This window comes from Rhipicephalus sanguineus, chromosome 1 (assembly GCF_013339695.2).
Source record: "Rhipicephalus sanguineus isolate Rsan-2018 chromosome 1, BIME_Rsan_1.4, whole genome shotgun sequence".
NCBI classification, from domain to species: domain Eukaryota; kingdom Metazoa; phylum Arthropoda; class Arachnida; order Ixodida; family Ixodidae; genus Rhipicephalus; species Rhipicephalus sanguineus.
In genome coordinates, this window is record NC_051176.1 from 173,547,664 (window position 1) to 173,571,355 (window position 23,692).

The 23,692-nt window shown below is 45.6% G+C and overlaps 1 protein-coding gene across 4 annotated transcripts in view; it reads left to right on the forward strand.

Moving 5' to 3' along the window:
• Nucleotides 1–23,692, forward strand: part of LOC119380289 (serine/threonine-protein kinase 31-like) — a 304,021-nt gene that overhangs the window by 28,473 nt on the left and 251,856 nt on the right. For all 4 annotated transcript variants that reach the window (XM_049417828.1, XM_049417833.1, XM_049417831.1 and 1 more), the window contains exon 4: nucleotides 17,966–18,054. In XM_049417828.1, the coding sequence (XP_049273785.1) occupies nucleotides 17,966–18,054 (89 nt within the window). The remainder of the gene's footprint in view (nucleotides 1–17,965; nucleotides 18,055–23,692) is intronic.

Here is a 23,692-nt window from a genome sequence, read left to right on the forward strand (position 1 = left end):
GTTGGCCCGGAGAGCAGGAGCGAAGGAGCGGGCGGCCTCCTCCTTTCGCCTTTTTTTTTTTGTTGCTGTTTTGTGAGTTTTGATCAGCCAACCACAGCCGGCGCCTTTCGTATTTGCTCAGCCAACCACAGCTCGCGCCTTTCGTACATCGCTGCTGCCCTCGCAGGTAGCCCAGGTAGCCACCGCGGCCATCGCGACTGATCGCGAGCGCTTTGTTGGCGTAGTTCACTTCCGTGAGTTATCGCATACCACCGCATTCCTCTTTTGCGTGCGTGCTCACCTGAGAGCTCAAAAACATCGAGCTGAAGTTTCTGCCAGCCAGCACGACAGTGAAGCTGCAACCACTCGACCAGGGCATCATCAAGTCCTTCAAGGTGGGCTACAGGAGGCGACTCCTTCATAGGCTGCTGGTCAACCTCCGCTTGGGCACCGAGCTGAAGGTTGACCTGCTTGGTGCCATTCAAATGGTGAGGGGTGCCTGGCGAGACGTGAAGACAGACACAGTGGCCAACTGCTTCCGGAAGGCAGGCTTCGTGACGGCAGAACTTGCGGAAACCGGTGAAGATGGCGATGATGAGCGTCCCGCTTCCCAGCTGCCGTTCCACCCAGAGTGTCTGCGGACGATTTCGTGGAAGCGGACTGCAATGTCGAGGCTCTTGCGAGTCGCTGACGAGGACATAGTAGCTACGGTCGCAGGAACCCAGGATGCCCAGGCCAACAGCTCAAGTGGTGACGAAGATCGTCCAGACGAGGCGGCTACACACGCGTACTCCACGGCTGAAGTGGCGGCAGTGTTCAGCTTGATTTGCCGTTTTTGCGGCGAAATGGAGGGAACCGGGCTGTCGCACATGGACAGCCTCAATAAGATCGAGGCCAGCGTCTTCAACTTCATTTCGAAGACGAAGAAGCAGGCGAAGATAAGCGATTTTTTTTTCCACGCAAATAAAACATTCTGTTGCATCATGTGTGCGGAATTAGTTGTCATTCTTGAATGCGCGATTGCAGGTGATCGTCCGCCACTGGAAAGGTCTCGGGGCCTGTATTTTTTTATATCGAATTTTTCATATATCGAACTAATTCGCGATCCCCTTAGAGTTCGATATATCTGTGTTCAACTGTATAACCCGCATAACCCGCAGGACAATCACTAAAGTTTTATAAAACCAACCAACTGCTGCTATTCATACTACAGTAGACTCGATAATTTAAATTCTGATAATTCAAACTTTTAGTGGATTCAAACAAATTTTAAATTCTCAGTTGGCCCGCCATGTTTTCAATATATTTTAAAGCCACTTAATTTAAACTGCCCCACAGCACAAATTCGGTTAATTCAAACTTTTTGCGTGTCCATGTCTTTAAATATCTGCTGTGTTTGTTGGTTCTAGCTGAACATATGCATTTTCATGCAGCTAACAGTCACAAATAAAGCCGATTGCCTGCCTACAAAACGGCCGAACTTGCCTAACCGCGCAAACCAACAATCTCATACTGGCTGGGGAATAAAATAAAAAAATCAGTTTCACTGCAAGGACAAAGCAATGAATGCAATAGCAACAAATTGTAATATTATACGAAGTAAGGCTGGCATCTTACTCTTTTGTATCCGATCTCACGTAACTCTACAAAATGCTGGTGTAAGAGAAAATGGCCGCTTCAGGGAGAGATGCGGTTTTCGCAGTCTCCTCACGTTAAGAGCACAGCACGTGTAAGGGTATACGAGCCATCTGCTAATGCCTGCCGTGATAGCACGCGCGCCAGCGATCGTGACCACGCCCTTAAAATCAAAGTTCACAGTTGCTGCTTGAGTGATACATACCCCCCCCCCCCCACGTTCCTTCACGATCCAAGACGGGCGGGTCGTTTCCTCTCTGCTTGAGTAGCAATCGATGGCAGGCTTTGCATGCAGGGGGATGTTATTTATTGCATGTGCCCTCGGTGCAACGGAGGTGGGTCTGCTTGTTTCATCTCTGCTCGCACGCTTTTACCTGCGGGTAAGACATACGATGCTCGAGAAATGTTATCGATTTGGACTTTATACGGAACAATGACGGCGACACTGATAGCAAAAACCCATCGAGAGTGTCCATATAATTGCTCTGGCAGTAAAAGAAACAAGATGGTCTAGCCTTTGTCTATCGCTTTTCAAACGCCTTAGCGCCACTTTCGTCGCAGTGGCACTGGTATCATGTGGGAAAGCGTCCTAAAATTGGGAAGGGGCTGCCAACTGTCACAGGACACATTTTGTCCCTTAACTGCACGTGCGTGCAAGCATTGTATAATAACAAGCACCAGTATGATCGGTGACGTCTAAAAACTTCACTGGCAATCATGCAGAGCTGTTTATGATGTTACTGTGGCCCTGAGAAACAATAAAAATCACAACGCTAGTTGGTATGTTGCCCCGAGTCATGCATATGAGAACTTTTAATAATTCAAACTTTCGATAATTCAAACAAAATCTTGAGGTCCGCTCTAGTTTGAATTATCGAGAGTCTGCTGTGTTATGCACTTGAGCTCTTCTTACCTAGCGATTAATGAAGGAAGAGAATTTTTGAGGGCTCGCTTTTTGTTTGACGCAACCAGCAGATAATGAAGCCAAGGAAGGTATAGGGGACGTTAATTGTACTGTTTTAAGTGTATTGTAACAATTGTTATAGAGATGTGAAGAAAGTAAAGTGGACGAAAAGACAACTTGCCGCTGGCATGGACTGAACCTGTGACATTCGGATTTACCTTGCGATTAGTAACAAAAAAAAGGCAGGCGTAAAAAAAGAGAACAAATATATCTAAGTAAAATAGAAACACAATTCCGTGTAAATTACTGTGATTATTGAAACAGGATACAGGCGGCACCCCTAATAGCTATGACAATTAAGCGTGAAGTACCTTTAACTTATTATCTGTCAAAGTAAGACAATAGAAAATTCAGTGCCTATGGAAAATAGCTTAAAGTGGCTTGTTGGGACGCTCATGAGAAAAATGGAGCATTTGGTATAAGAATTTTTTCGAATCCCCTTCCCAACATCTTTAAGATGGCCCCTAATAATTTCCATTATTATAATACAAACTCAATTTTGCTATTTTACAAATTAAGCGGAATTTTTGTTACTGTATTCTTCAGGCACACCCAGATTATTATATACTTGTCCTCAACATCACCTGTGACATAACAGTAAACTCAAGATGAATGTAAGTATGTAAATAGTGGTAGAAATGGTGCACACATATACAAGCAAGAATAAAGCAGAGAGCTTATTGTGGCAGCACATCACATAAGAGATATTGCAGTAAACAGACCGAAATAAACAATAGAGACTTGGGTGATGTATGTGATACAAAAGGAGGACAGCTAAGAAAATACTTCTGCTAACAAGAAATTATGAATTTAAACTCTTTCAATAAAGATGGGAAGAAAAAGATGTTGAACTTCAAGATATTTTCTGTTAGGTAAATGCTTATTCTATTAGACATCGGTACCGGTGGTGCTTTAGTTTTTAGAATCTATTTGCATATAATAAATCTCATCGCGTGTAAGTCAAGCTTACATCCGCGAGGTCCTTCAAATCGCTGACGTGTGAAAGCTACAACTTGTAGGTTTGGGCGAGTCGGTCCCTCTTGCGAATAACTTGAAGCAGCACGACAGAGTGAGGACAGCGAAGAAACACACACAATGGGACTAGCACTGGAATGCTAATTAAAACTTTGCTGAAAATTCACCACTTATACCTTGTCACAAAAAACACCAACATTAATCAAAGATAGCAGGCATGCATATTGTTTTACTAACAGGTGCTTATCAATAAAACATCCCTCCTGAATAGTCAAACTAAGTGATGCCGCACTGACACATTTATCTTCAGCTTTGGCAATATAATCAGCTTCCACAATTTCCCTTTCATTTTTGGATTTTCCAAACATCAAGAATCTGGTGTCCCCGAACTTGGGTGTGCATGCGTATTTTTTGCAGTGCAAAGCTAGGTGGCTGCCATGCCCATTTTTTACATTGTTCTTATGTTGCCTTGCGCTATCATTAAAACATTGCCCAGTTTCTCCAATCTACACTCTCCCACAACTTAATAGTATCTGATAAACAACATCAGAGGTGCACATGGTGAATTTTGTTTCGTGGTTAGTAGTGCATAGCTGTCGTTTTCGATTTTTCATAGCAATACACAGGATCGAAAGTTTACAGGCGGCAGAAAACGCGAGGTTGACATGGTGCCTGTTGGCTACTTTCTTCAGGTTGTGTGATAACCTTTGAACGAACGGTATCACATGGAATGGTCTTTTCTCTTTTTCTTGCTCATCAGTTTTTCTCCCTGAATGTTTTATTCTTCGTAGCAGTGTTTCACACACAGCTGTGATGTTGGAAGTTGGATAACCGTATCGTTTAAGGCATTCTGTCTGTTACAATAGGCTATCCTTCATTTGGTGCTCACATGATCTGTTAATTGCACTTTGTATACATATGATCGCGATTCCACTTTCTACAAGCTTGGAGTGTGCACTATCATACGGAAGGATGCCTTTTTTCGATCTAGGTAGATACGCCCAGCAAACATGTTCATTAGAAGCGTGAAAGGAAATACTATTAATATCCCAAAACTGAATGGCATTATTCTTCGGCGTTTTAAAAGTGAAAGAATGAGATAGTCATCAACATAGCGATATATGCAAGTAACTGGGGGGTCATTTAGAGCGGCGCAAATACGGTTATCAAGGCTAGATGAAAATATATCGCTAAGAATTGGTGCAATAGATGATCCAATACAAATGCCGGTGTGTTGAATGTATAAAATTCCATCGTGATTAATGGTGGTTGAATGGAGATAAAATTCTAAAAGTGTGATGAAATTGTCAAAGTTTATCCCTGCTGAGTTTTGGAAATCCTGTTCATTTGTTTCACTGATTTTTTTACGTACGGTAGCCAGCGAACCATCACATGGAAGCGAGTAAAACAAATCATTGATGTCGATAGAAAACTCAGTCACACTATTTCCATTCGTGACACAACGACCACTTAGTTCATTCACGAATTTCTCGGAACTTCTCACTAGGTAAGGGTCATTCAACTTAAGCAGCTTCAAATGTCTGTGCGAGAACCTTCCGACATGCAACTGCCACAGTTTTTTCGGACAATGTTACCCTTAACAGGTAGGTCGGTTTGTGTGTTTTACACGTGAAAAACACTTCAAGGATTCCAGACTCTGCTTGTAATCGTCTTCAAATGTTCCAGATTAAGTTCTCCAAGTAGCTTGAGAGCTGCCTTCCTTAGCTTTTTTTCTGTATAAAATTTCACTGCCCTGTGGTACTTAACAATGGCTTCGTAGGCCTTTCTCCCTGGAGGGATTCTGGTAGCAATACAAACACTCTTTCCTTGTCAGATTGCAGGATATTCATGCTGCTGTTGCCTTTCAACCAGGACACCACATGCTTTAACGGTAATTTGGGTGCCTTCCTGTGGAGCACATTCTTTATAACACAGTCAACACACCGTGAAGCATTGAACATAACCAGAGTTGATTCCTCATTCAGAACTGCACTGATTGATCACATTACTGGGTGATACACTTCTGCGACTTGGTTGCGCCGGCATTGAAGCAGAAATTGCTATCATGCATTCAACTTCTGTCTTTTCACCAGTATTAAAAATTTACGAAGCTATACGCTGTGTGGTGAGGAGCCAGCTTACACATTTCAAATTGGTGACCAAGCCAATGATGACTATGGCAAGCATTCGCAACAATGCAATAATGTAAAAGGAGGCTGATGAAAAAATTACTGAACGCAAGAAAAAAACGCAACACGCACCGAAGACACAAGGGTGTGTGTCCCTTGTGTGTCTTCCTTGTATGTTGCGTTTTTTTTTCTTGCGCTCAGTAATTTTTCATCAGTATGTACCAGCTAGGCCCTCAAAGAGTCCTATTGCATATAAAAGGAGGCCATCTGCAAGATGTAGTTTTCCAAAAATGACCTTGTTATTGGTGGTAAATAAATGACATACTTGGTCCTAGTTAGATAGATAGATAGATAGATAACTTTATTGTACACAGAGGGAGGAGAGCCGGGTTTTACCCCGACGCCCCTGCGGGCCGCTCCCACGTTGGAACAGGCGGGGAGTACCTGCCAATGGCATCGTGGGCCCCTTGGATTGCCCGAAGCTGACGGTGACGATCCGTACTTTTGATGGCGGAATAAAACCCTTGTCTTGGGATGATTTGCGCCTTGAGTTCCTTGGGTATGTGGGGGCAGTCCCACATCATGTGCTCAAATGCGCACACACACCCACAGTCCGGGCAGTCAGGAGATATATCCATATAAATAGATACATTAGCTGGGCAAGGGTAAACCCCTGTCTGTAGTAGTCTGAGCGTGACTTCTTGTCCTCTGGTAAGATGCGAATGGGGTGGAGGAAAGACCCTACGACTCAAACGATAATGTGAAGTGACTTCGTTAAATGTTGCTAGAACATCCCGCGACCCTCGATCAGCCGCACCCCCATCCAGAGGATCGGCCCCGGGCGGGGCGGAGCGGTCCAACGTGCCAGGGCCGTGAAGCCCAGCGCGGAAGGCAAGTCCTTGCGCCCGGGTGTGGGCCAATTTGTTGGAGTTGGTGATGCCGCTGATCGTGGAGCCCATATGGGCCGGGAACCAAATGATCTTGTGTGGAGTGATGGTCCTACCTCTGAGAATCCTAGCAACAGGTGGGGAGACCCTGCCAGAGGCAAAGGCTCTAACCGCCGAACGGGAATCATAATAGATCTGAACACGGGATGAGTTCAAAAGTCCTAGTGCAATGGATACCTATTCAGCTATTGCTGGGGAGGTTGCCTTGACAGAGCATGCCGACATTACTAGTTATAGACACCTCTTTTTTTTCTGCTTTCATATATAATACTTGACTAGTTGAAAAATGTTGGCTTACTCTGGGTCACCCTGTATTTATGCTTCTGCCGCTATTCTATAACGTAGGGGACATACTAGCGAAAAGTGTGTACAGCCGCCCAAATCTTTGACTATCGTGTGCGAGCGCCGACTTTTTTGTGTGTCAGCGCCGTACGACGGAGCCAAGTTGCAAACAGGGCGAGAGTAAGCGCATGCCCACGAAGCGCGATCAGCTGGGCCCATTGTCTGCTTGGCTATTCCTTCGTGAGAACGTCGTCCTGCATTAACTCACTTCAGACGAACAGGCAGCGCGTCTTGCTCGTATCTTATATGCTGAAGATCAGCAAGCAACCGAGAAAATGAAATCCACAGCATCACATGCCCCCGTGCATGAGATAAGTTGACAAATGTGGATCGTTCACTTGTTATCTGGCCACGCGCGTCTTTCCAGTCCGGCCGTGATATGGCGACGCAAATGCTTTTTTTTTTTTTTTTGCGCTTACTCTCGCCCTGTTTGCAACTTGGCTCCGACGTACGGCGCTGACGCACAAAAAAGTCTGCGCTCGCGCACGATAGTTAAAGATTTGGGCGGCTTTACACATGTCATATTTGTATTCCGTGTTGATATATACGGTCTGTTTACGCGGTGCTGATGGAAATGCGTGATCGCCAACAGAGGCGACACGGATTTCTCTCGGATAAATTTTGTGAGAAACTGCAAAAAGCACTTTGCCCAGGCCAGGACGATGTCGTCTGCTATTACCTGCTCTGCACCTCCTACAAGGCTGAGCAGACTGCAGCTACGAAAGGAGCCCTCAGTCACGCGGATCATCTTTAAACGCCTCGTGAGGCACGAAACCTGTGGACACACATGCAGTGTGCGTGCAGTTTACTGGGAACTCCAGGCAGCATGAAGGGGAAAGTCTAGAGGTGTACACTTGTGCGAGTTTTTTCTCCACATACAGCGGCAGTGTCCGGCACCGCAGTGCCCCTCCGGGGTGCCGTTGTCCCTTATAGGGACGCACAGACCTCATTGCCTGCTGTCGCTGGAGGACTGGCAGAAAGATAAAAGAATGTCATGGGGGCCTTTAGTCTTGTTCATGTAGCTTAGTGGCAGGAGTATCACTTTGAGAAGCGGAGTTCAACCAACGTTTATTGTTTCGCACAATGGTATTGCGATCGCAGTATCTTATATCTTAGAGATACACGATACATTATTTCATGTATCGGAGATAAAGATGCTGGTACAAGTCCTGTGAGACGTGTCGTGATAGATACAAGATACCCAAAGAGTATCTAAGATACTATCTAAGGTGCACTTACCTCCGATACTGTCCAGCACTGATAGCTTGCCTCATAATTAGGCTTGTGCGAATATTCGAGCACTTCGAATATTCGAACGAATAATAAAGTATTCAAATTCGCTTCGATTCGAATTTAAATTATTGAAAATTTCGAAGTATTCGAAATGAACGAATAGGTGTATATTAGCAGTCATGGGCACGTTACCAGTAAAAAGTAACAGTGTTACAGTTACAGTTACCTAAGCCAAAAAAGTAACTCTGTTACAGTTACAGTGTTTCCGAAAGTAACTTGTTACAGTTACAGTTACTGTGCAAAAGTAACGTCGTTACTTTTCCATTACTGTATAAAATAATACATCACAAATCAAATTATAGAATTTATTTAATAAGGGTTGCACGTCGTAAAATCCTAGACGAAGGAAACATGAAAGGGGGCCCAACACCAGCAATCACTTTGAACGCTTCTTACTTGAAGTGGAAAACGTGGTTGATGTACTGGAACGACGGCAGTATATCCTAGGACGTTTATTAACTATACCCAGAAGCGCATGCGAAGAGCAGCGGGGAGTGCATCACGAGTGGTTACGGAATGTCGCTAAAGTAACCCATGCAACGCGTTCTAAGACCGAGCTTGTTGAGCACTGCTGGATGACAGGTCATAGCTTTGACCTAAACAATGCGACGACGCCGGTTTGTGAACGAAGGTGGGGGAAAAGTAACTCCTGGAATCGTGGTTCATTCGCCGCGGCTTGCAAAAACAGCCGCGGCCCCCCACTGGACATTTACAAGGACATGTGTGACTAGTGGACTGGTTGACCTCGGCTCATTTTTTTTCTTTTTTAGGATGCCACCTGCATTGGGGGTGAAACGTCTGTCATTTTGTTAATAATTGTTGCATTAAGTCGGAGTAAACATTTTACAACCAGTTACAAAGAAGTTTTAAAATATCGCTTCGCTAGTTCACGGAATTTCTGGCCTTAGCCGTTTCGCGTTCTGCTGTTTTCTAGCCACCTGTCAAACATGATTAGCTCGGAGCCTCAGACGAGGGAGACTATAAACATGGCATCCTAATGCTCCTCCACCTGTACACCAAGAACATAGCTAGATGCTCAAGTGACGAAAAGGATATATATGCTAAAAAAAAAAAACGGACGCGAACTTAGCAGGCTGTTCAGTTGAACCACGATTGATTTACATGTTGCGTTAATGACAGACCTCCAACCTCGGTCTTCTGCAGGGAAGATAATACGCTTAGTCACCTCCTCTCCTAAACTGCGAGGGGAGCCTTATTCTGGAAAGTTGAGGGGTGGAGAGGATATATGGTAAAGAAGAAAGTTCGAAAAAGTGTTGCTGTCGGATAATTTTTCATAAAGACGGAAGTAACTAACGGTATTTTCCGTTACAGTTACTGCGAAAAAAGTAACAATGTTACAGTTACAAGTTCCTCTAACTTAAAAGTAATTAGTTACAGTGTGAGGAAGAAGATCGGCAAGCATGAAGGCCCATCGCCATCGGCTGGCACACACCGACAATTCGCTCTCTGGCTACGCCCTGCGCGCTGCTGCTACGATCGTCGCTCTCGCAGAATCCTCAATAAACCCCCCCGTAACAAGTGGTGGAGCTGCGGGGTAAGCAAATCTGGAACTACGCAACGGGAAACTCAAGCCCGCCTCTACAATGACGGAAGGGGGACCAATGCAGCAACAACAACCCGGTGCCACGGTGACTACCGTGCTCTGCCCTGGCCCGTTCCCTCAACGCGACCCACCAATCTTCAGCGGTGCGGAAGAGCAAGATGTGGAAGACTGGCTCGCTGAATACGAACGAGTGAGCGTGATAAACCGCTGGGACGACGCAGGAAAGCTCAACTACCTTTCATTTTACTTGAGCGGTGTCGCCAGCGTGTGGCATCGAAACCATCAACGTGACCTCCCGACATGGGCTGCCTTCAAAACTCACGTGACGGAGGTATTCGGGCGCCCCGCCGTTCGCAAGCTTCGAGCTGAGCAACGTTTGCGTGCTCGTGCGCAGCAGAACGGTGAGAATTTCACAAGCTACATAGAAGACGTTCTTGACCTATGTAACCGCGTTGATGCAGCAATGACCGATGCCGAGAAGATTAGGCATATATTGAAAGGAATCGAAGACGATGCCTTTCAGATGCTACTGGCGAGGAACCCATCAACAGTCTCTGACCTAGTCAGCCTTTGCCAAAGCTTCGATGAACTGCGCAAACAACGTGCAGCCACCCGCCAATCTCTACCACCCGCGACTTCAATGTCCGGCTTGGCTGTAGCTCCCGATCACACATCCCTGCTGCAACAGATTAAGGATTTCGTTCGAGAAGAAGTCGCTCGTCAGCTTTCGCTGATGCCGCTTATTCACGGCCAGTCGAGTCCTCCATTGGCGCCCGCTCTCCAGAACATCATCAGGGATCAGGTAGCCGATCAAGTTCCACCTTCTCTCCTTCAGGCTCCAACTGCTGCTCCTCTGACGTACGCTGAAGTCGCTTCGAGGCCTGTGCTACAAAGTTACGGCCCACGTCGACCACATATGCGCCCGCCAGTATCTACACCCGCCCGACCAGCAGTACAGTACGCACGAGCTGAAGATCCTTGGCGCACAGAAGACAACCGTCCTATCTGTTTTCATTGTGGTCTTCCTGGACATGTGGCACGTTACTGTCGCTTTCGTGTACCGAACGTCTCCAACAATATGCGTCCACCATGGGTCACGTATGCGCCACGTCAGCCCCGCCGTAGTTATTCGGACGACCGCGAATCTGCTCCTGTCGCTGAGGCACCATTCTCCTTCCGCCGTTCGCCTTCTCCTCACCGCCGTTCCCTTTCACCCATGCAACGACGGCGGAGCCCTCTGCTCCAGGAAAACTAACTAGCGCAGTTCAGGAGGCAAGAACTGCGGTGCCAGCAAAATGTCTAAGGCCTCAAATTTCCCCGAAGAACGTTATTGATGTCGCCATAGAAGGAATACGGACGCTAGCCCTCGTCGACACTGGCGCTGCTCTTTCAGCAATTGATGCCCGCATTTGCCGCCGAATCGGAAAAGTGACGACACCACTTTCTGGACTATCCCTTCGTACCGCCAACGCACAGCACGTCGAGCCGTCCGGCGCCTGCACAGCCCGTGTCGTCATTCAGAATGTCGTCTATGTCATCGAATTCATCGTGTTGCCATCATGTTCTCACGACGTGATATTAGGGTGGGATTTTCTCTCTACGCACCATGCGATCATCAATTGCGCCCGCGCCGAAATCGAGTTGTTTCCGTTTTCACCAGATATTATCAATGACCACACAGACTCTTGTAAAATCGCAGTTTCCGAAGACACCGTTATACCGGCCTGGTCTACTGCTGTTGTCAGCATCTCTTGTATTTCTATCACCGACGGCACCTTGCTTTTCGCACCCTCTGACCTTCTACTTCGCCGCCGATCACTACCACTGCCGTTTGCCGTCCTTCAGTTCAATTCTGGCACCTCTGTGATGTACGTGTCAAACCCAACGGCCGCACCAGTCACCCTGCGCCACCGTGAAAGCCTAGGGAGAGCCGAACCACTGCCATCTTCTTCAATTTTCGACATCATGGAAGACTCCGCTGACCTGGCCGCCCTTGAGACCTCGCCTCCTCAGTCACTGCCGCGGTCTTTCACACCAACTATTGCAAGCGACCTTACGACGACGCAGCGCGACCAGCTTCTTCGCTTGCTCGAAGGTTTCTCATCCTCGTTTGACTCCCACGCAACGTCGCTTGGCCGCACGACGGCTGTGTCGCACACCATCGATACTGGAAGCCATGCGCCCATTCGACAGCGTCCTTACCGAGTATCGGTGAGCGAAAGGCACGTTATCGATGAGCAGATGAAAGATATGCTCCAACAGGGTGTCATTCAACCTTCCAACAGTCCCTGGGCCTCGCCAGTCGTCCTGGTTCGGAAAAAAGACGGTACCATACGATTTTGCGTCGATTATCGACGGCTTAACAAGATTACCCGAAAGGACGTGTATCCGTTACCCCGTATCGATGACGCCCTGGACTGTTTGCAGGGTGCGGAGTTCTTTTCTTCCTTGGATCTCCGCTCTGGATACTGGCAAGTGCCAATGGCTGACGCTGACTGTTCGAAAACGGCGTTCGTAACACCAGACGGATTGTACGAATTCACTGTAATGCCGTTCGGTCTCTGCAACGCGCCCGCGACCTTTGAACGCATGATGGACGGCATCCTGCGCGGCCTGAAGTGGCGCACTTGTCTCTGCTATCTTGACGACATTGTCGTCTTTTCCCCAGATTTTTCGACTCATCTGCACCGTTTACATCAAGTTTTGACCTGTCTCCAGAATGCTGGCCTCCAGCTTAACTTGAAAAAGTGCCAGTTTGCGGCTCGAAAACTGACTATATTAGGCCACGTTGTCTCCAAAGAAGGCATTCTCCCCGATCCTGCTAAACTCCGGGCCGTATCCGATTTCCCAAAGCCCACTACCCTGAAAGCACTACGTAGCTTTATTGGCCTATGCTCATATTTTCGGCGCTTCGTTCGCAATTTTGCTAATGTCATCGCACCCCTGAATGCACTTCTCCACGGCGACAATGAACTGTCTACCTGGTCGGAAGCCTGTGATCACGCGTTTACGACTCTTCGCCACCTGCTTACATCTCCGCCAATCTTGCGTCACTTCGATCCCGGCGCACGGACAGAAGTTCACACTGATGCCAGTGGTGTTGGCCTTGGTGCTGTGCTCGCACAACGTAAGGACGCCAACACCGAATATGTGGTCGCCTATGCCAGTCGTGCGCTCACGAAACCTGAGACCAATTACTCCGTCACAGAAAAAGAGTGCTTGGCTATCATATGGGCTCTTCAGAAATTTCGCCCCTATCTTTACGGTCGTCCTTTTGACGTCGTAACGGACCACCACGCTCTTTGCTGGTTGTCGAACCTGAAGGACCCGTCAGGCCGCCTCGCTCGTTGGGCTCTCCGAATCCAGGACTACGACATCCGCGTCGTCTATCACTCTGGCCGCCGACACTCTGACGCTGACGCCCTTTCTCGTTTTCCCCTCATATCAGACGACAGCACTTCTACTCGCGATCAAGATATGTCGCCGCTTGACATCCTGGACATGGCCTCAGAACAACGAAACGACCCATGGATCGCCACCATTTTGAACTTTTTGTCAAGCCCTCCGACAGCTTCGGCACCTCGCTCACTGCGACGCCAGGCACAGCATTTCGCTATCCGCGACGGACTTTTATACCGCCGCAACTACCACAACGACGGCCGCACATGGTTACTAGTCGTACCCCGTAATCTTCGTAAAGAATTGTGCTCCGCTTTCCACAATGACCCACAGTGTGGTCACGGTGGAGTGTCTAAGACGTACATGCGGCTCAGTCGACGATATTATTGGCGGGGCATGTACAACTTCGTCTGCAAGTACGTCCGCTCTTGCATCCCCTGCCAACGACGCAAACCAGTCTCGCACCTCTCCACAGCACCTCTCCAGCCACTCCCATGCCCACCCCTCCCGTTTGACCGCGTCGGCATCGATTTATACGGGCCCCTTCCATGCACTGGTGCTGGAAACCGATGGATTGTCGTTGCCGTAGATCATTTGACAAGGTATGCTGAAACCGCCGCCTTGCCTGCTTCAACAGCAAAAGACGTTGCATCGTTTATTCTACACAACTTCATTCTTCGCCATGGCGCACCTCGTGAACTCCTGAGTGATCGGGGACGTGTATTCCTCTCGGACGTGCTGCAATCCCTCCTATCTGAATGCCAAATTATTCACCGCACTACTAGCGCTTATCACCCACAGACGAATGGCTTAACTGAACGATTTAACCGGACCCTTGGTGACATGTTGTCTATGTACGTTGCCTCAGACCACTGCAATTGGGATGTTGTACTTCCGTTTGTCACATACGCGTACAACACCGCCTGCCAAGCCATTACCGGATTCTCACCATTCTTCTTGCTTTATGGCCGCGAGCCCTCCAGCACGATTGATACAATTCTCCCGTATCACCCAGATCCTGCCGACTGCCAACCTGTGTCTGAGCTCGCCCAGCACGCTGAGAGATGCCGACAACTTGCCCGGTCTTTCACTTATGATGAACAGTGTCGCCAAAAACAGCGCCATGACTCCAAGCCTCCTCCGGACCCTTTTCCTATCGACTCCCTCGTGTGGCTTTGGGTGCCTCCAGTTGCTGCTCCCGGCCTTTCATCTAAGCTCCTTCCAAAGTACCACGGACCCTACCGCGTGGTTGCGCAAACCTCCCCTGTCAATTACGTGGTCGAACCCGTTACGCCATCTTCCGATCTCCGTCGTCGCGGGCGAGAGACAGTCCACATTGACCGCCTTAAGGCATATTATGATCCTCTGACCTCTATCTAGATCGCCAGGATGGCTACCTCTCCATACCGGGGGTGATTGTGAGGAAGAAGATCGGCAAGCATGAAGGCCCATCGCCATCGGCTGGCACACACCGACAATTCGCTCTCTGGCTACGCCCTGCGCGCTGCTGCTACGATCGTCGCTCTCGCAGAATCCTCACTAAACCCCCCCCGTAACAACAGTTACAAGTTACTGAAAAAAGTAACTAGTTACCGGTAACGCGTTACTAGTAACTAGTTACTGCCCAAGACTGTATATTAGTCTGCTTATAACCCCCCTGTAAAGGTGGTTTCACTGTTGTGGAGGGGTGCTGTACCGTGAATACACCTTTCCAGGAAAATTCGGCACTGTCCGCAGTTGCCTTCTTGTAAAGATGGTTTTGCTGCAGTGGAGAGGTGCTACACCGTGAATACACCTTTCCAGGAAAAATCCGCACTGCCGCGAAGCCCCACTTCAAGGTTAAATAAACATATTACCCTGACATCGATTCATCATTTTTTTAAGTTTAAAAACTTGTTATACCGGTTTACATGCTCCAAGTTCAGTAACTTTTAAAATGTAACATATTTTACAGGTTATCATTTGCATTCTACCGAAAGCCAAATCCTGCTACTATTCAAAGTTGCTTCCACTTCCTTTGAACCAAAAAGAATGACATTTGCACATGCCTTGTTACAATTAAAAAAAAACGTTGTGCAGGTTGGTTAGGTCATGACAAATATGCTAATTTTTCTTTAGAATATGTGATATATACTATTCGAATTCGATTCGAAATTATTCGACCAAAATCACTATTTGCTTCAAATTCGCTTCGAACCTAAAACTTACTATTCGCACAAGCCTACTCATAATGAGATAATGGTTTTGTCGCATGAAACCCCAGAATTAGATTTGTTTCTTTGGCTGTCCTGGTTGCTTCTGTTTTCCTTTTGCAATAACTTTTACCTGGCAAGTGCAGTAGCAGGATTAAGTGTTTGCTGGTGATCTACTGAGGCATTCTATTTTGCCTTTCATGTAAGAAATTGGTCAAGTTTGATGTGAAGTCAGTATTTCTTATACTCTGTTCTGTGGAATCCCATAAGGTGGAGTAAGAATCATGAAACGGAAAGGAGCAAGGCTACGCGGGTGCATGAGAAAGAGCACTCACTCTTTTGGGCTTTGGTGTGGCTTGGGTGGCTAGTGTGGCCTGGACGGTCGACTCGTGAGACGTCCGTGGGTGCGATAGCGCGGCTCGTTCCCGCGGACTCCTGGGGTGAGTCGAACATTGGCGATGCCGCATTCGTGGTTCATTGTATATGTTATGTTGTTTTGTGTATTGTATTGGCATTATATTGAGTTATTTGTCATGTTACTAGTTATTTATAAGATTTGTCTGGTGAGCTCGTTCTTATGTAAAAGCTGTTAATAAATGTCCATGTGTGCGTTGCACGATGGTGTGTACTGCGTTTGTTTGTTCCTTGGGCGGCTCCTTCGAGACCACACAAGCTCTTTTGCTTAATTGGCATGCAGTGGCTTTCGATTTTGCTGAGTCACTAAAGTGGTTCGGTTCTGTTAGTATAATATCGGCGTCTAACCACTTTTGCCTACACCCGGGTTTTCGATGACAAGCTGAGGCGGTAGAATAGGTGCAATAGCTTCGCTTGAAACTCGTTACCACAGTGCATTGGACCTTTTTTCTCAGATTTATGTGACGTATGGCCACGTGAAGAGGACTGAGAACCTCAGGTCATTGCATTTCAGTTTCAGCTAAATTGATTTTTTTTTTCACATTATAGAAATTTGTTTTTTTCATACTGCCCTAATAGTATTCATAGCTTCTTGCTGCACTTTTCATGTAGAAAAGAATCCTTCAGAACTATATTTTGCATGCAAAGTGAAATTTCATTTTCACAAAGTTTTGATATTAAAGCAAATTGCCAATTTTTCCGGCTTTATTATGAGGTTTAACTCACTGGTTCTCAAATGGACTTCTGTGGAGCCTGGGGTTCCGCGATGCCATATCGCCCGCAAAAAAAAAAAAGTTTTTGGAAGCGTTCTGACCTAGTCCCAGTTCCAGGAACTGCAGCAACATTCTGAAGAAGATCACCTCGGCTGCCCTTATGCCTCAATTAAAAACTGAGCCTGCTGCATCAACTGCAACAGCGCTGCATTTCCTTCGCGTGTTCTGTCTTCCTTTTAACTGAGTAGCGGGCCCATATCGCGCCACCCCCCACCCCCCGCCTCCTGGTTCGTCACACCATCACTTCGGGGGGTCCGCCATCACTTCGACCTGTCCACAAGGGTTCCCCAACACATTGACGGCTGAGAACCATAACTGAACCATAGTGCTGGGAAAGCATTTCTTGCATATTGCTAAACAAAGACAGTATGAAAAAGTAGTTTAATATCCTACAATCAACCTGTCTTCAGGCACGAAATGTAATGGACTCCCTATGTGTAAAATTTACGTAACCATTCCAAGGCATTCTTCCCGGCCACAGCAGTAGCATTTTAAACAGGGATGAAATGTAAAAACACCCAGTTACTTAAGGGTCATGTGACAGAACCTCTGGTGGTCAATATAAATAAAAGGTACCCTGCCAAGGTGTGCCTGATAGCCAGATTGTGGTTTTGGTGGATAAAATGCCTTAATTATATTCCGGAGCACCCAATGCTCTTATTTCTATAAAGACAGTGTGGTAGTGAGGCGATTTTTGCATTACAAGCAAGCCATTCAAATGCTGTGTGTAGTCAGTCACATTGCATTTTTGTTTAAAAGACTGCTTTAATCATTGGCTCAAGGTAGATATTCAGTTTATTGGTTTAATTCTCAGAGAAAATAAACACAACTTTTTTGACATAGCTGCTGGGTTCTGGCACGTCAAAGACCTGTTGAACATGGTAGGTATTTCAGCAAAATGATCATGCATAGTGATGCCTGGCACATTGAAGTTAAATCTAGACACTTTAAATATGCAGGGATTTCAATATATTTTCCTTGCTTTTTCTTAGCCACCAGTAGAAAAGCTGCAAAAAGTTGTCTGTGCAGATGTGTGGACACTGCACCTGAAGAGTGCGGTGTTTGTTGGTAGCTTGTTACACATAACGTCGCAACATTTTGAATAAAAGTATTGTGCGAATTCTTGGGATCACTAGTAAAAGTTGTATTTTGGGAACAGTAAAATAGGCTTGGAAACATCACTGTGTGCATGATGTGAGAAGTGATTTTCATGCCATCGTGTGTGTCAAGTGATTATATTTATGATGGCTGTAGGGCTTTTAATGTCCTCTTCTCTGTTTTGTGCAGCCTTTAAGCTTTTTTTTATGGGTTATATGTGCGGAATGTTAGTGTAACACAATTTTTTACCTTTATCTGTAGGCCTGGACAGCCAGGAGTGAATCCTGGGGAAGTTGGTGAAAGTAACATGGATCCAGTGAAGAAAGCTGCAACTCTTTCTGCAGTCCTTGGTAATAAGCAAGCTTTCATTTATAAATTCAATATTCTGCTATGCATACATTCAGGGCTGGGCAAAGATACTTTGAAATTGTATCGCGATATGATACAAGATACTCAGGCAAGAAGTATTTGAGATACAGATACAAGATACTACCGCAAAAATTGTATCCGATACGATACTTGGCAATTGTATCTTAAGATACTTCGATACATTCTCAAACTGGTTATTATAGATCCATGTATTGTAGCAGCAAACACCTATGCACGAAAATGTCTGCTTGAAAATTTAACTGTGACCTATATTGTTTCATTTGAATGAAATGTCTGTTAGTGTCTCAAAAGTTTTGCCCTTCTTGCTCAAAGTACAGTAGTTTCCTTCCAGAACAACTTATTGGCGTTTGAGCTTCTTCACAGGACAACACTTTATACACTTCGCTGACAGCGGTTCTTGCTTGTCATTTTTGCAATTGATGGGATTCGTGCTCAGCTTACCGACCAGCTAGCGGGTTGCCATTTAATCACAATAACCTCAATAAGAACCCTTCGCACGACAGTGCAAATACTGGCGTGGACTTTACCTTGTCCGTAAGAGGTAGCTTGTGCAATTACATATATCCGGACAGATGTACAGCAGCAACAACGCTGGTAACGACTATATTTTTTTTGGGGGGGGGGGGGGACGCATGGTGTACACTAGGGGTTTGAAACCTTTCGCTTGCGGCCCGGCCCACATACATGACGATCTTCGTCCCATTTGTTATTATTTTCTTAATAAGTACGTTCGTGAGCTACACAGACATGACTGGTCTCAAGCATTCTTTTCGTGAGGACATGTGATCACCATGTGCTGAAAGATAACCGTGGAACGAAAACTCTATATTTCAGAATCCGCGTCCAGATTTCACTCGTTGTGTACATCGGTATCGATGTTTCTCGAAACCTGACTCCAAATCCCCTTCATAAATGACCCATATATGAGATATGGGAAAGGCTTCCTTTCAAATTTCAACGTCGTTTTGTTCAACTCTCTCCGACCCCCGCTCCCACCATCTTCACTGTTCCGGCCCTTGGAACTAAATTTCGTGACTGCAGCCCGCTGGCTATAAGGTGAGTTTGAGACCACTGGCGTATACGTAGATGACGTAAAACTGCAACGAATTTTCATATTCTACTTATCTGCTGGCGTAAAGGATTCTTTGTTGATATACTCACTAACGTGCAATCTTTTAGCAATTTTTATTCAACGAGAGAACATGTGCAACACACAAACGTCTCAGACGTATTGTATAGTTGCACAAAGCGTCGCAGGACACCGTCGCTATTCGCGATATTGCCACTTATAGCTCCCATTATGTGGCGATCAGTAATACGAAAAATATTTAAGAAGTCTAAAAGAGGAAAACAAATGTAAGTATACATAAGAGAGATGGTTTTGTATCAAACATTCACATTGAATTAATACAGAAACACAATACAGACGGCACCTTTAATAGCTATGAGCATGAAGTATTGTCAACTTACCTGTTGAGACAGTAGAAAGTTCAGTGCCTATGGAAAATTGGCTGAAACGGCTCGTTGGGTCGCTCATGAATAAAACGGGGCATTCAGTAAAACAACGTTTCTCGAATCCCCTTCCTAACATCTTTAAGATGGCTCCTAATAATTTCCGTTATTATAATGCAAACTCCATTTTGCTATTTTCCTAAGCGGTAAGCAGAGTGTTTTGTACTGTATACTCAAGGCATGCCCACATAATTATGTATTTGTTTTCATAATCGCCTTGGCAACGTGTAAATGTGTAAACAGTAGTAGAAATAAAGCAGACAGAAGAATAAAGCAGATATCTTATTTTGGGAGCGCATTACAAAAGACATACTGCAGTGACCAGACCTGAAAAACAGTACAGAGACCTAGGTAATCTGTGGGATGCGAAATGACCGCTAAGAAAGCACTTTTGCTAATAATCAAATTATGGTTTCATAAATTCATTGAATAAATATAGCAGGAAGTGAAAAATACGGTACGCCAAGGTATTTTCTGTTAGGTAAACGCTTGCTCTATTAGATCTAGCATCAGCACCAGTTGTGTTAAAGTCGTTAGAATCTTCTTTGCATATAAGTTAATTCATTGAATGCAAGTCAAACTTACATCCACGAGATACTTCTAATCGCTAATATGTAAAATCTACGAGACACAAAGCAACCCCATTCTTGCACGCATCACATTTTGTTACGAAGCAAGACGCAAGAGAATCTTCAGTCACGACACTATAGTAGTGAAGCTCTCTGGGCAAGTTGCTGAATCATAAATGTAGGAACAGCGTGAGCGTAAAGCACGGGACGAAGAAGCACGGGACGACGACACGAGCTCCGACTATCAATTGTTTATTTCCTGCGTTTGCCACTTATAAATATGCATGAACCATTAGCAAGAACCAGGAAAGGAAAGGAGAATAGGTGATATTTATAGAGCATCTCATCTTTGTGCTGACTGCCAGCGATCTAAAAGCGCAAGCTCTTTGCCTGATAATGCCAGGGATGCCACACTCACACATGCCAGGGATGCCACACTCACAGAAGAACATGTGTGTGAATAGCAGGTTAAAGGAACATCTCTACAATGTCAATGAAAGTAAACAGGAACACCTAAGCATTCATTGTCGGCAATGTGGAATACCAGTAGTCACAAAGACAAGCAGGTTAGGGAAATTATTGCGGCTAAGAACATTGCACGTGCGGGTAACAAATGTGTGAGTGTCGTATCCCTGGCATTATCAGGCAAAGAGCTTGCGCTTTTAGATCGCTGGCAGTCAGCACAAAGATGAGATGCTCTTTAAGGATCGCCTATTCTCCTTTCCTTTCCTGGTTCTTGCTGATGGTTCATGTATATTTATAAGTGGCAAATGCAGGAAATAAACAGTTGATAGTCAGCGCTCGTGTCGTCGTATGTGTTCCTTCTTCGTCCCGTGCTTTACGCTCGCGCTGTTCCTACATACACTATAGCAACATCAGAATTCGCGCGATAGGCGCCACACGTGGTGGAGTACGCGGAGCAGGACTGGCTAAGAGCAAGTGTCAGGGCGTTGGCGGAACTAAAAAGCAAAGAATCGAGAAAGCAAAAGGTACGTGGGCCGGGCGTAGACGTCCGTGCGCTTGTCTTCCTGATCTTCTGCCCTCATTGGAGGACTCTGGCGGAAAAATAAATTTACGTCACTGCCCTTAGACTATTCAGATGGCTTAGTGGCACCAGCACCAGCTTGAGAAGCGGAGCTTGGGCAGCGATTATTGTTTCGCACGGTTGTGTTGCGATCGAAGTATCTTGTATCTTAAGATACACGATACATTATCGAATGTATCGAAAATACAGATACAGATGCTCGTCTTTCGAGACGTATCATGATACAGATACAAAATACCCACAGAGTATCTAAGCTAGTATCTAAGATACATGTATCTTCGATACTGCCCAGCACTGAGATGACAGCAGCTTTGGTTGAACACAATTCCTTGCTAGATAGCTTTTTCTGCAGTTTGATTTGCAGTTATGGGTACGTTGTTGTGAACTTATTGCAGATTTTGGTTAATAACTGGAAGTTGTAATGCATGATCTGGTGAGCGTTTCATAAGTTTTCAAAGAATATTTTTCGTATCTATTTTTTTTCTCAAGATCTGATTAGTTTTTTCAAATTTATTCATTATTGGACATGCTAGAAGGAATGGAATTCTCCGTTACCGTGCTTAAATGAGGCGAGGTTCATTGCCAAAGCGAACCTTTGCCTTGGCTAGCGTTTGCAAGCACTGCATATCTCCTACTGCCAGAGACGCGGAACTATGCTCGTTATGTTGATATGGCGAGCCCCGCCATCCCTCTTTTTCTTTTATTTGTTTTGCTTCTTGGTGCGCTTTTAGTGACGGCGTTACACGCCCCACTTTGGATCAAGAAGTCTCATGCAGTGGTCAGTCACTTTTCACGACCTGTCAGGCAAGCATGTATGTGTGGTACTCCATAGACTGGTTGTGGATGTCCCAACAAGTGCCCATGACATAGAGATGTTCGTGTTAGCTTTCACTTTCTCTCTCACTTGAAGTGCAGCATCCGCGAAAAGAAGTGCACAAGGAATTCGGTTTTGACTGTTTTGATGGCACACTGGCTCTTCATAATTTTCAGACATAATCGCTGCCGAGGGATCTGTGCACCACACATTTGCTTGTGATGCCCAAAACTAGTGAGGGTTCCTTTAAGAAAATGGCTGGGGAGGTTATTTAACTACATCCAAAGCGTCTAAATGCAGCTTGCTCCTTCAAAGTGTTCTGAAGTGCACCAAAATGTGGAAATAGATGCTTGAATGTGCTTTAATAACTAAATTACCTGTTCCAACTGCTCTAAAATGAAAATTATGCTGCTCCGAAAATTGCTCAAAATGAGAGGACCTTGGTAACATCCCTGAGAACTCTATACGTTTCAAAGAAAGGGGGAGAAAAAAATTTACTAGCCAAAAAAATGTGTCATCCGAAGTTACTGTGATGTTGCTGTTTCTCTCAAAATGCAATGCGCGGATAAGAAGAGCTAATTATTGGACTGTGTATTGTGAAGTCTTGTAGTGTTATGGCTAGTGTAAGTGGCAGTAAAGGACGAATGTGGTATTTTTACTGCTTATAACCCACTTGAAAACTTGGTTTCACAGCAGTGTGGCACTGCTATGCCATGAAACAGTCTACTCAGGGGAAATTCTCACTGCTGCGAAGCCATCCTTCAAGGCCAGGTGTGCAGAGTACCTGCATCCTGGTTAATTATCTTTTTTCAAGTTTAAAAGTGTTATATGGGCTAACTATGGCAAATTTTAAAGGGGTCCTGAACCACTTCTCCAAGTAGTCGATTGACCTCAGTATCGGAGTTTAGTGCCTCCCGAATTGATCGCCGCAAAAATGTTTCTAATCTGTCGAGAACGAGCAGCATTACAGGGATTTGTCACACGCGTTAAGCACATTCTCTCATCTTTCGTCCCGACTAGTGTGCTAGAAGCTACACAGGGAAGGATCACACTGGGGAAAGAAGCTATGTCATGCACACGTCTTGACCTTGAGCGTGCGTCATGAAACATGATCACTCTCGACAGGTGTGATTCTGAAGTGTGCTAGTGTTGCTGCTATGTAATTTTAGCAGACTAGAGAGCTCTGCATGTGGTGGCACCCCATGGCAACAAGTGCATCTGATCCAAACGCCACTCTTTGTTTATGCTAGCTATTGATGAATAGCAACAATCTGTTGTGTTACGAAAGGTCTGCTGTATGACAGCCCTCTGACGAGACGGAGTACAGGCCTCTGTATGAAGGGAGGGTGCTTGAGAAAGTGGCAACTTTGTGTTCAGCTTGTGAACTATCCTTGCCACACACTACTGCTAGATTTGGCTGAGTTGTTCACAGCAGCATCTGCTTTTTGCTATATGTATATTTTTACCAAGCATGAGGAATGGTTGAGGACCCTTTTAAAATGTAACTATCTTACCACCTATAATTTGTATCGTACTACTATTGAAAGCCTGCTGCTTTTTGCATTAGCTTTCTAATTATCTGATAGTAATTACCATTCGCTTGGACCTCGCTTCAAACTATAAAAGTTATATTTGCAGAATCCTAACTTTAAAGCATG